We start from the raw sequence: 12,502 nt of genomic DNA, 5'->3' as shown, positions 1-12,502 counted from the left end.
CTGCGGGGGCCAGTTGTCACAACCTCCCTCTAAACAGCGTGTCCTCAGTGGTTAATTTTTCCCCCTTTTCCATTAGTTTCTCCCCAGCCGGCCTCACGGGGGCACTAGACATTACCGTCACTGGGAACAAATGCACCAGGGGCACCCCTCGCTTGAAGGAGACCTCCCTCTTTGTAGGGTTTCTGATGATCACTGTCATCCTGCTCGCCTGTACAACCAAGGGCTTCTGCACCTCAGGCCTCACCAGTAGCCCAGCAGAAAATCCGAGAACTCCAGTTTCACTGACAAATAACCATCGTATGGATAATCACCAGCACTGATACCCCAATCTCCAGTGCACTGAATGGTGTCAAGGGTGTGACGATATCCTGAATTATCCCTTATGGACTGTGCTTTCAAAAAGAGAGAGGGAGAGCGTGCAGCTGGTGGAGGCATTGCTGAGAGCTGTACAGGAGGGAGGGGGAGAGGGGGAGAGGGGGAGAGGGGGAGAGGGGGAGAGGGGGAGAGGGGGAGAGGGGGAGAGGGGGAGAGGGGGAGAGGGGGAGAGGGGGAGAGGGGGAGAGGGGGAGAGGGGGAGAGGGGGAGAGGGGGAGAGGGGGAGAGGGGGAGAGGGGGAGAGGGGGAGAGGGGGAGAGGGAGAGAGGGAGAGAGGGAGAGAGGGAGAGAGGGAGAGAGGGAGAGAGAGACAGACAGACAGACAAAGACTGCTCACAATTTGTTTGGAATTTCTGCAAGGACACTGCCAGCTTCTGAGTTCCTACAGAGAGAGAAGGGAAAAGCTACTTCATGGACAGCTGGCGTTCAGCACAACAGTATTTAAACCAGCGTAATTGCCCGTTTCACAGGACACGCAGACGCACTAAGGTGTGGTGAAGTTACCACTATTCTGTTCAGGTGCCCACGAGTGTGGGACTGAGGGTCGACCTGTGATTATTAGTGCGTGAAAGAGTGACCCTGTGGAGTGTACCAGTGTGTCTAACCTTTGCCTGAGTCGGTAGACTATCACTTGAAGATGGTGCTCTTAAGTTGGTCAAGTTTGGCTAACTTGGAAGTTTCGGAGGACACTGGGAAGAATCAACGGCATCGGCTTACTCCGACAACAACAACACCTCTCTCTCTCTCCATCAGTACTCAACTGAATACCACGAACTGAACTGATTCCCTTTACCCATCACTGTAAGGCTATATCCATTTACCCCTAGGCTTGAGGAAGCTTGGTTTTTATATTTCCACACACACATATATATATATATAAAATCATTGCTAACCTGTTTGATATATCTGAATTTATATTACTGTATTGCGTAGTTACTAATAAATAGTGTTAGTTAACAGCACTACCAGACTCCAAGCTGTTTTCCATTCCTGCTGGTTCTTTAACCAGTCACGGGGTACGTGACAAGGGTAAATGCTTCAGATACTGGTTGTAAAACAAATGGTACAACAACGTGACCTGCAACCCGGTGTCGAGTATGGCTTTAGCATAGATTCCCTCTATCCGTAGCGACACACTGGAGCGTGGTCCCACTAAGCCTTCAGGAAATGGGTCTTTTGCTTTCGGAAGTTCCTTGGTACATTGCTGGGAACCAGGCCGTTGCCTCACTGGGTCTCCTATAAGTTTCCCGACACCTCTCCCTGCTTAAGTACCCGGGAGCTCACTCCCCGAGGGGCTTTCTGCCGCTCACATTCCCGCTGGAAGTGTCCCTCTCCCCACAGTTATAGCACACGCTACCGGCCGCCCCTCCTCTCGCAGAACCGCGGCCACCCGCAGCCCTCTACGTCATCCGTCCCCTTGGGGAGGGGCCTCTGTACCAGTCCTATCATATGGCGGGTCCACACCCGCTGTTAACACCCGGGACATCTCAGTTCTCAGCTCTGCCACTTCCTCAGAGCTCAATTCCAGCCGCTGCTTTGTCTTCAGGGCAGTCAGGTTACAGTAAACTTGGGGTATGGTGTCATCAGAAGCTCCCAGTTGATCCACTGCTCGATCCTGCCTGACGGTATGGACAACCCATGGCCCCGCCTCCCCTGGGACACCGATAGACACTGGCAGTCCCACCGCCATTACGTTAGCGCTAGTCTGAACTAGAACAAGGTCTCAGCCCGCTATTTTATCAAACTTTCGTGCTACGAATTCAACTTTGCCAACCGCTTTAACCATACTCAAAAATCGAATTAACAATTCATTCGTGGTACGAATATCCACCCCACTCAACACACACGCATCATTAACTGCAATCCCACAGAGGCACACCAGCACTGATTTAAACAGGGCAATCACACAGCATCCAATGGAATCAATCCAGGACGTAGCTCCCAACATTGTAACACTCGCTTCACCGAGCGGCTTGATCTCGGGAGTGATAACCCCCTTGCCCGGCCAAACTTAAGAAATCTCGTTTAGGTGGATGCTGCGCGATGTGTCCCGTTACAAATCAGTACCCCGAAATAACAAACTGTGCACAATATGTGATTAAATGATTAAGCTTTATAACTCTTACTTTGACTACGTGGTTAGTATAAAACAAAATATAAAAGAAAAAGGGCGCCAATCTAATCAAACATCTGTGCACAATCGTTGGAGCTTGGTCAGTAGCCTGCCTTCCACCACTCGAATTCCTCCGAGCGTCGCCGACCTTCGGACCCCCGCTCGGACTCCACTCCATCTGGTGGCCTACTGAATCGCTCCATTCGCGTCTTCTCTCTTCATCCCCCTCTCGCCCTCTCGCAAAAGCCCGTGAAACCAACAGCTTCCAGAATCACCAGAAAGGGCAACAGAATCCTGATGGGCTAACCTGCATAATTATCTCCAGCCATAACCCAAACATTTCTGCTGCAGAGAAACCATTACCTCAACAATTAACATTACAGAGAAGCCATTACATTAGCCTTAGCAATGAAACATAACAAAGAAGCCATTACAAGTCTTTAGCCGTCTACCACCACTGTCTAATTGCCTGCAACAGTCTTTAGTCGTCCATCACTGCTGTCCATCTGACTGCACACCATTTTTACCCGTCCACTCCCTCGAACTCCATCCATCTGCACACAGTCCTTAGCCATCAACCCACCTATCCACCTGTCTGCACACCATTTTTAGCCGTCCATTCCTCCCTGTCCATCTGCCTGCATACGGTCTTCAGCTGTCCACTCTGAACCCCGTCCGTATGTCTGCACACAGCCTCAACCCCTGCAGTTGGTCTATGCCTGCCACCATTCCTTACGCCTGAGCCAGGACCTCCCTGGGTATGTCCGAGATTCCACAGACACACAGCCCCACGACTCATGGCATTTCATTGAATTGACTTTATAAATTACATCCTTCACATACATGACGAGTAAAAATCTCTACGTTACATCTCCGTCTAAATGTGCAATGTGCAATTTATGGTCATTTATAACAAATAGTATGTACAACAGGACAGCTAATATAACACAGAAATACAGTTGTGTCAGCACGAGTTCATCAGTCTGTTAGCCTGGTGGAAGAAGCTGTCCCGGAGCCTGTTGGTCCTGGCTTTTATGCTATGGTACCGTTTCCCAGATGGTAACAGCTGCAACAGTTTGTGGTTGGGGTGACTTAGGTCCCCAGTGACCCTACGGGGCCTTCTTACATACCTGTCTTTGTAAATGTCCTGAATAGTAGGAAGTTCACATCTACTGATGCACTAGGCTGTCTGCACCACTCTCTGCAGAGTCCTGTGATTAAGGGAGGTACAGTTCCCATACCAGGCAGTGATGCAGCCAGTCAGGATGCTCTCAATCGTGCCCCTATAGAAAGTTCTTAGAATTTGGGGGCCCATACCAAACCTCTTCAACTATGTGAAGTGAGAGAGGCGCTGTTGTACTTTTTTCACCACACGGCTGGTATGTACAAACCATGTAAGATCCTCGGTGACGTTTATGCTGAGGAATTTAAAGCTGTTCACCCTCTCAGCCCCAGATCCATTGACGTCAATAGGGGTTAGCCTGTTTCCATTTCTCCTGTAATCCACAACCAGCTCCTTTGTCTTTGCGACACTGAGGGAGAGGTTGTTTTCTTGACACCACTGTGTCAGGGTGATGACTTCTTCTCTGTAGGCTGCCTCATTATTATTTGAGATTAGGCCAATCAGTGTAGTATCATCAGCAAATTTAATTAGCAAATTGGAGCTGTGGGTGGCACCACAGACATGGGTATACAGAAAGTATAAGGTGGGGGGCTTAGTACACAGCCTCGAGGGGCTCTTGTGTTGAGGGTCAGAGGGTTGGAGGTGAGGGAGCCCACTCTTACCACCTACCGGCGATCTGACAGGAAGTCCATGATCCAGCTGCACAAGGCAGGGTGAAGGCTGAGGTCTCTGAGCTTCTTGTCGAGCCTGGAGGGAATTATGATGTTGAATGCTGAACAGTAGTCGAAAAACAGCATTCTCACAAAAGTATCCCTCTTCACCAGATGTGTAAGGATGGTGCGTAGAGCTGTGGTTATTGCGTTATCTGTTGGTCAGTTGTGTCATAGGTGAATTGTAGGGGGTCCAGTGTGGGTGGTAGTTTGCTGCAGATGTAGTCCTTGACCAGCCTCTCAAAGCATTTGCTTATTAATGAGGTGAGTGTGACAGGACGCCAATCATTCAGACAATACCTTGGTCTTTTTAGGAACAGGGACAATGATGGATGTTTTGAAGCAGGAGGGCACGCTACACTGGGAGAGGGAGAGATTAAAAATGTCTGTAAACACACCTGTCAGTTGTGCTGCACACATCCTGAGTACCCGCCCTGGGATGCCGTCCGGTCCCGCAGCCTTGCGACTGTCCACTCGCTGGAAACACTTCGGCCTCAGAGATGACTAAGCTGCAGGTAGCATCAGCTGTAGGTCTCCTCAGAGGCTCAGTGGTGGCAACAGTGAACCGAGCGTAAAAAGATTTAGCTCATCTGGGAGAGAGGCAGCCATGTTAGAAACTCGACAGCGTTACGCTTTGAAGTCTGCGATGGTGTGCTGACCTTGCCATAAGCAGCGTGTGTCGGTGGAAAGTTGTGGCTGGGTCTTGTCCCTGTATTGACATTTTGCTGCCTTGATAACTTTGTGCGGATCGTAGCTGCATTTTGTCAGCTCCTGCTGATTACTGGCAACGTAAGCTCTGTTTCGTGTGGTAAGTGCTGCTCGCTCGGAACTGTTGGTCCAGGGTTTCTAGTTTGGATAGACCCTGACCGATTTCTCGGGGACAACATCCTCGATGCACTTCCGGATGAAACTCGTGACCCCTTCCCTGAACTCGGAGACATCCTTATCATGGAAGACTTTCCAGTCGACATCAAAGCTGTCCTGTAGCATGGAGGTGAGATTGGTCAGACCAACAATGGATGGTTTTAAACTGTGGCTGCCTCTAGTTTCAGCTTCTGCCTGTACGTCGGCAGAAGCAAGATGGAGGAGTGATCTGACTTTCCAAATAGCAGATGGAGGAGCACTTTGAACCATTGTGGAAGGGACAGTAGCAGTGATCAAGTATGCTATCTCCCCATGTGCTCACCTGGATGTGTTGGCAAAACTTTGGAGAGACTTCGGTCCATACTCACCTGTGTTCACACTCGGGAAAGATCCTGCACTTTGGGTTCACACTAGGGGAGGGGCCCACACTCATCTGTGTTCACATGGGGAGGGCCCACAGTCTGTTTTCACACTAGGGGAGGGACAACACTCCGTGTTCACACTTGGGGAGGGGCTCACACTATGTGTTCACACTTAGGGAGGGATCCACACTCTGTTGACACTCGGGGCTGGGCACACTTGTCTGTGTCCACACTCAGGGTTGGGCATGCAATCCCGATACATCCCCTTTAATGTTTTTCCCACTTCCCTAAATCCCATGCACTCTTGTAATTGGGATCTCCCTGAAGAAAAAATCTGACTGTCTACTCAAAATATGCCTCTGATAATTTTTTATCCTTCTTTCACATCACAACGATAGGGACCTGAGGAGCACTTTTTCCTCACAGAGGATGGATGGATGTATGAAACAAGCTGCCAAAGTAGGTGGTAGAGGGGGGTAGAATTCCAACTATAAAAGGACAGATTTAGTGGGATACGTGTCAAACACAGTGAAATGCAACTCTCTCATATACACTTGGACCCGCTTATTATCATATACAGAACTTTCCTTTGCATTCCATTCATACAGATCACCTCATCACATTCACACATCGAGGGAAAAGGAACAACAGAATGCAGAATAATTTGCTGCATTAACAGAGAAAGCGCACTGTAGGTGCAAGGCCAGGATCAGGTAGATTATGAGATCAAGAGTCCATCGTTTTTGTACTAGACAATTCAATGGTCTTATGAATGCAGAGTAAAAGCTGTCCTGGGGCCTGGTGGTACATGCATTCAGATATTTGCATCTTCTACTGAATGGAAAGTGAGAGAGGCAAGAATGAACAGAGTGGGTGGGGTGTCAGTTCCTTGATCCCTAGCCATCTACAGCACATGGCAGATTGAGGGGAAGGAACGTGGGGGCACCCAGGGTTCTGCACATCCATTCCCCACTCTCCCCCAGATCAGAGTCTGGGTACCTTCATGCCCTTCCTGCCCACTCCTCATCCCCTAGGCTGCTGGTTCCCTTTTCCCGGGATTCCCAGAGCTGGTGTCGTTCCCCTCACCGAAGCGTGTGCAGATCCTGGATGGCACGTTGCTGTTCCCTGCGCAGCTCCTGCATCACTCTGCGAATGGTGCTGGTGTACGTTTCCACAATGCTGTCCCAGTAATGACAGAGGTACTCCACAATCTCCTGAAACACAACAGACCCAGCCAGCCACAAAGAACAGCTTTGTTACATAAATGACTTCTTACTTGAACTATTTTATAATTTAAACAATAATCACCCTTGCCCAGGACACACTCTACATCTTGCAAATCTCACCAGGAGGTCTCCAGAGAGACAGTGCACAGCACAGGCTCCCTCTCCAGAGACACATGAATACAGATGTAGCCTCAGAAGAAGGGCAGGCAGTCAGCTCGGGCAGAACCCCAACACTCGGGATATGGGCCAAATGCAACCAAACTGAATGAGCCTTGAATGGGAATCCTGTGTCGGCATGCACTAGATGGGCTGAAAGACCTGGTTCTGTGCTCTCTGGCCGGCAAGATTGATGTACTGCAGTTCACGAGGGGTATCAGCCTGCTGCATGGTGCTGTGAGTGACCACTTTAGTTACACCCACTGTGAACAGGCCAGAGCCCTGGTGGGTTCAGCTGGTTTCTCCACCTTGCGGCACACAGAACCCCACTCCACACCCACTGTGAACGGGCCAGAGCCCCGGTGGGTTCAGCTGGTTTCTCCACCTTACGGCACACAGAACCCCACTCCACACCCACTGCTGAATGGGCCAGTGGTTCAGCTGGTCTCTCCACCTCACAGTCCATCCCTTCTTCACTCTAGTACTCCATGACTTGGGTTCTGTTTTCAAATAAATTCAATGCTGACTCATGTTTACAGAGTAAAAGGTGCCTCATAATTAATGAACAGTCATTTCCTTCCGAACTGGTTCTAAGCCAAAACTGTTTTTGAAGAAAAAGTTAGCAATTTGAAAAACTGAATTAAAACACAGAAATGGTGGAAATACTGAATATAGGGTCATATAGCATGGAAATAGATCCTTCAGTCCAAAAGGCTCATGCCAACCAAGATGTCCCCATTGAACCCTCAGCTGCTGGGTTACAGTGAACAATATACCAACCTCACACACCTATAGTGTTACAATGAACAGTGACCCCTCCTCTCTTCGTCAGTGGTATCCTGTCAAAAGTGTACCCTACGAAATTACCCCTATGGTATCCCATGGACAGTATGCTCCGGAGATATACACCTGCGGTATCCCATGGACAGAGTCCCATAGGTGTACAGAATACCCTGCGGATGTACACCTGCGGTATCCCATGGACAGAGCGGATGTACACCTGTGTATCTCATGGGCACTGAGCTCCGCGGATGTGTCCCGTGGACTGAGGGGGTATCCCATGGAGGGGGGGCCTTGGACAGTGTGCCCATGTATGTTCACCTGTGTTCACTCATGTACTATGGACAGTGCGTCATGTTGATGTATGCCAGTGGTGCCTTGGGAACAGAATACCCTGTGGATGTTCACCTGTGGTGTCCCATGGACAGTGTGCGATGTAGATGTTCACCTGTGGTGTTTTGGTGGTTACCTGGGGCACTGGCTCATCCACGTAGACCCACTGGTCAGAACCTGGTTTGGGAGCTGGGGGGAGGGCGTCATCTGTCTCACCGGCGATCTCTGATGGGTATAGTTCTGCTTTCGCCTTCTGTTCTTTGCCTTTTTTGCCTTTGGCGGAGCCTGTATCAGAAAATGAACAGGATCAGCTTGGTTGAAGTACACAGTTCATGTATGAAGCTTTGACCAGGAACTAATTGGGAGATCAGAAGTTTGAGTGGACGGAATTTGACTCAGGTTTGCTGACAGAGTATGGAAGGCAGCTCCTCACAGCAGTTTTTTGGAGCTTTGACCAGCAGCCAATTGGTGCTTGTGATTGATTAGCAAGAACAAATTAAAGGAAGACAGAGGCAAGCAGATCAGCCATCATTGCAGCAACCATTGTTGGAGTGGACAGAGTTAAAGTGGAGATTTTGAGGCTTTAGCTCTTTGAAGCTTCAGTAAGAGAAGGCAAAAACAAAAAAGCTGAAGATAGAGGTTCCTGCTTCCCATTTCTGATAAGTTAGAGCAATACAGATGCCATGCAGGATACTGAACAACTCCTCTTGCATCACGTGGGAAGCCAGTGGGAAGTCCTGCATTCCTGACCACCATAACCATGAGAAGTCCAGCTGCAGCTTGCAACAAACCACATTAAGGGGCTGCAGCTGGAACTGGATGAACTCCAGATCATTCGGGAGGCTGAAGGGGTGATGGATAGGACATACAGAGAGGTAGTTACACCCAAGGTGCAGGGGACAGGAGACTGGACGACAGTCAGGGAGGGGAAGGGGGTTAAGGAGTGCAAAGTACCCCTGTGGCCATCCCCCTCAACAACAGGTATATCACTTTGGATAGTGAGAGGGGAGGGAGGGATGATCTAACAGAGGAAAGTCACAGTGGTCAGGTCTCTGTGACTCAGAAGTGAAGTGGGGAGAAGGGGCACACTGTGGTGATAGGGTGTCGTTAGTCAGGCAAACAGAAAGGAGGTTCTGTGGAGAAGGCAGGCACGAAGAAATCTGCAGATGCTGGAAATTCAAGCAACACACAAAAAATGCTGGTGAACGCAGCAGGCCAGGCAGCATCTATAGGAAGAGGTACAGTCGACGTTTCGGGCCGGGACCCTTCGTCAGGGCTAACTGAAAGAAGAGCTAGTAAGTGGGAGGGGGAGGGGGAGATCTGAAATGCTAGGAGAAGACAGGAGGGGGAGGGATGGAGCCAAGAGCTGGACAGGTGATTGGCAAAAGGGATACCAGGCTGGAGAAGGCAGAGGATCATGGGACAGGAAGCCTGGGGAGAAAGAGAATGGGGGGAGAGCAGGCAAGGAGTTATAGTGAGAGGGACAGAGGGAGAAAAAAAGAGAGAGAAAAAGGGGGGATATATATAGATAGATAGATAGATAGATAGATTCGGGAAAGTTGGCATGGATTCATGTCTGGTAGGGCATATCTAACCAATCTTACTGAGCTTTGAGAAAGTTACCAGGAAAGAGGATGAAGGAAAGACAGTGGATGTTGTCAACATGGACTCCAGCAAGGCATTTGACAAGGTCCTCCATGGAAGGTTGATCAGGGAGGTTCAATCACTCATCATTCAAGAGGAGGTAGGAAATTGGACAAGACATTGGCTCTGTGGGAGAAGCCAGAGGGTGGAAGTAGATAGTCGCCTCACTGACTGGAAGCCTGTGACTAGTGTTGTGCCGAAGGGCAGTACTTCTCTATGTCTCTATAGCTACATCCACACTAGACCAGATAATTTTGAAAACGCCGGTTTCGAGTAAAAACGACAGGCGTTCACAGTAGGCATTTTTCAAAATATCTCTGTCCACATTAAAACAGATATTTGGGTGAATCTCCTCCTACTGGGCATGCAAAGACACATCTACAGAAAACAAGCGAAGCGGAAACGGTATAATATTTACGTTTCTGCAGCAGCGTTGTGCTATTTCCATTGGTCAAAAACTAGAGTACCTACAACAACGGCAAAAGAAAGTTTTCAAAAATGTCTGAGGAATACAAGGAAAAGCTCCGCTGAAGAAATCAGACCGGACTTCTTCGTTTAGACAGACAATGAAGTCGAGCTGTTTCTGCGAGTTACAAACGACTACAAAGTCAGCAAAGCAGTGGAGAACGTGGAGATGCTTAATTACAAACAAACTATTAACATAGACAATAAAGTAAACAACGCACGCACGAAGCCGTCCTCTACCCATTATCAACAATTACAAAATGTTAAATGGTCAACTCGACATAGACTACCAATCCCACATCAAACCCAAACCTTGGGCAGAAGAGGGCACTCAACTCAATTTGAAATACTAACTACCAAGTCAGATGTGTACAGCAATTCATTTTTTCCCCGCACAATTAAAGCATGGAATAATCTTCATCCTAACACTGTCACACAACTAAACCCAATTAAAATTAAGGCAGCTTTTCCTCTTCAAAATTCTCCTTCTTAAGCCCACCCTCCGCCACCTCCAGTTTAAGTTCCATGCGGAATATTTTGGAGGATCAAAAACCAAGAGAGTGGAATCTTCTGCCGCCAGACCTGCGCAGTATTTCTGACATTAATATTTTTAAAGATAGATTCAATCAAATCAATTTAGGGGAGCTAGTCAAAAAAGCTCACTTTACAATTTAACTCTCACGCTGTTCACACCGACTGCGCGTTTAACCAATGGTGGTCAGTCAGCGACAGTGCCGGCTTGGAGACCAGGGGTACAGGAGATCGAGGGTACGACCACCGCAGACTGGGAGACCGGAGGGTACGGGCAGAAGAACAGAGGATGCAAACAGAGAAACCGAGGGGACCAGTTGAAAGCCACCTCCAGTTTAAATTCCATGCGGAATATCTTGGAGGACCAAGAACAGCTGTCCGGCAGTGCTTGCGCAGTCCCAAGCAGAAGCAGTAAAAGCATTGTTGCTGTGTTGTTGTCATGACAACGTTTTTAAATCTCTCCGTTTACCCTGTCTACACTACAACGCGAAACAATCGTTTTCAAATTTACACACTCTGGAGAGTGTTTTCAAAAATCTCCATTTTTGGGAAATGAAAACGCCGTTTCAGTGTGGGCGGCAGGTCAAAACGAAGAGAAGAAGCTTCATTTTCAAAATTATCCGGCGTAGTGGACGTAGCCTAAGTGTTTGGCATGGACTAGAAGGGCCGAGATGGCCTGCTTCCGTGCTGTAATTGTTATATGGTTAACTAGTGGTTGTAACGCCGGCATTCTTATGCTGCAGGTCTTGATGGAAACCAGGTGTGTTGTCAAAGAGAATTAGCAGCAAATGGGAAATTAACGGTCGGAACCGTGGCACACTCAAAGAAAAATAGGAGAAAATAGGGAATTAATGATTGGGACCGTGACAATATCCACCAGCCCTCAGGTCTATTTTCAATCTTTCCCCTCTCATCTGAAACCTCTGACCTCTGGTTTTCCTCTCTGAGCATCTAAACTATGTCTGTTCCTCATGATTTTCAAAACTGCAGGGTCACCCCTCCACCTCCTGTACTCCAAGGAAAACATTCTAGTCTCTCCTTCTAACCCAATCCCTCTGGACCGAGTCCAACCTGGACCAACCAACATCCTGACTGTCATGTAGCGATTAGTATAATGCTTTACAGCCCCAGTGATGTGGGTTCAATTCCCGTCTTTGCCTTTCAGGAATTTGTACCTTCTCCCCGTGACTGTGTGGTTGCTCTGGTTTCCTTCTACATTCCTTAGAGATATTTGTTAGTTAGCAAGTTGTGCGCATGATATGTTGTTGCTAAAATCATGGTGATATTTGTGAGCTGCTCCCAGCACGTTCTTGGACTACATTCTCATTGAAGCAAAGGATGTATTTCACTGTATGTTTTGATATATATGTGTGACAAATACAGCAATTTTTGCTGCTATGCTTCAGCTTACCTCAGGATTTCCCTCAAGCACAGTGGATGTACAGTCTTAGTTCATAAATGTTCGCTCAACCCTCTCTACTTTCCGACACACCACAGCGACCAGAGTTGAACACAATATACCAGATGTGGTTGCAGAATCTTTTTGTCAACTTTAACATGATGTCCCACCTCCTGCACTAGATGCCTCACCCAACGTAGGTTAACATTCGTCTGCACCCTGCCATCCTGCTCCGCAACTCTCCCCATGGACAGGTCATCCACTCTGTGAGGGAAATCGCTGCTTCAGCTGGCCCATGCCGTACCTGACTGACTGAGCGAGCCAGACTTGGATTTCTTCCCGTTACCGGGTGACAGGTGGAACTTACCGCTCTTCCCCTTTGCTGAGCTCTGCTTGCTCATAGTGTCTGTGAAAAAGAAAA

The 12,502-nt window shown here is 48.5% G+C and overlaps 1 protein-coding gene across 9 annotated transcripts in view; it reads right to left on the bottom strand.

The window, feature by feature from the left end:
- The window catches only part of spef2 (sperm flagellar 2), a 216,674-nt gene that overhangs the window by 102,036 nt on the left and 102,136 nt on the right, over window positions 1-12,502 (bottom strand). For all 9 annotated transcript variants that reach the window (XM_072257490.1, XM_072257494.1, XM_072257495.1 and 6 more), the window contains 3 exons: window positions 12,449-12,487; window positions 8,179-8,327; window positions 6,634-6,761 (listed from right to left, as the gene is read on the bottom strand). In XM_072257490.1, the coding sequence (XP_072113591.1) occupies window positions 6,634-6,761; window positions 8,179-8,327; window positions 12,449-12,487 (316 nt within the window). The remainder of the gene's footprint in view (window positions 1-6,633; window positions 6,762-8,178; window positions 8,328-12,448; window positions 12,488-12,502) is intronic.

The sequence above is a fragment of the Mobula birostris genome, chromosome 5 (assembly GCF_030028105.1).
Source record: "Mobula birostris isolate sMobBir1 chromosome 5, sMobBir1.hap1, whole genome shotgun sequence".
In the NCBI taxonomy this organism is placed as follows: Eukaryota; Metazoa; Chordata; class Chondrichthyes; order Myliobatiformes; family Myliobatidae; genus Mobula; species Mobula birostris.
This window is presented reverse-complemented; position numbering and strand designations above follow the sequence as displayed.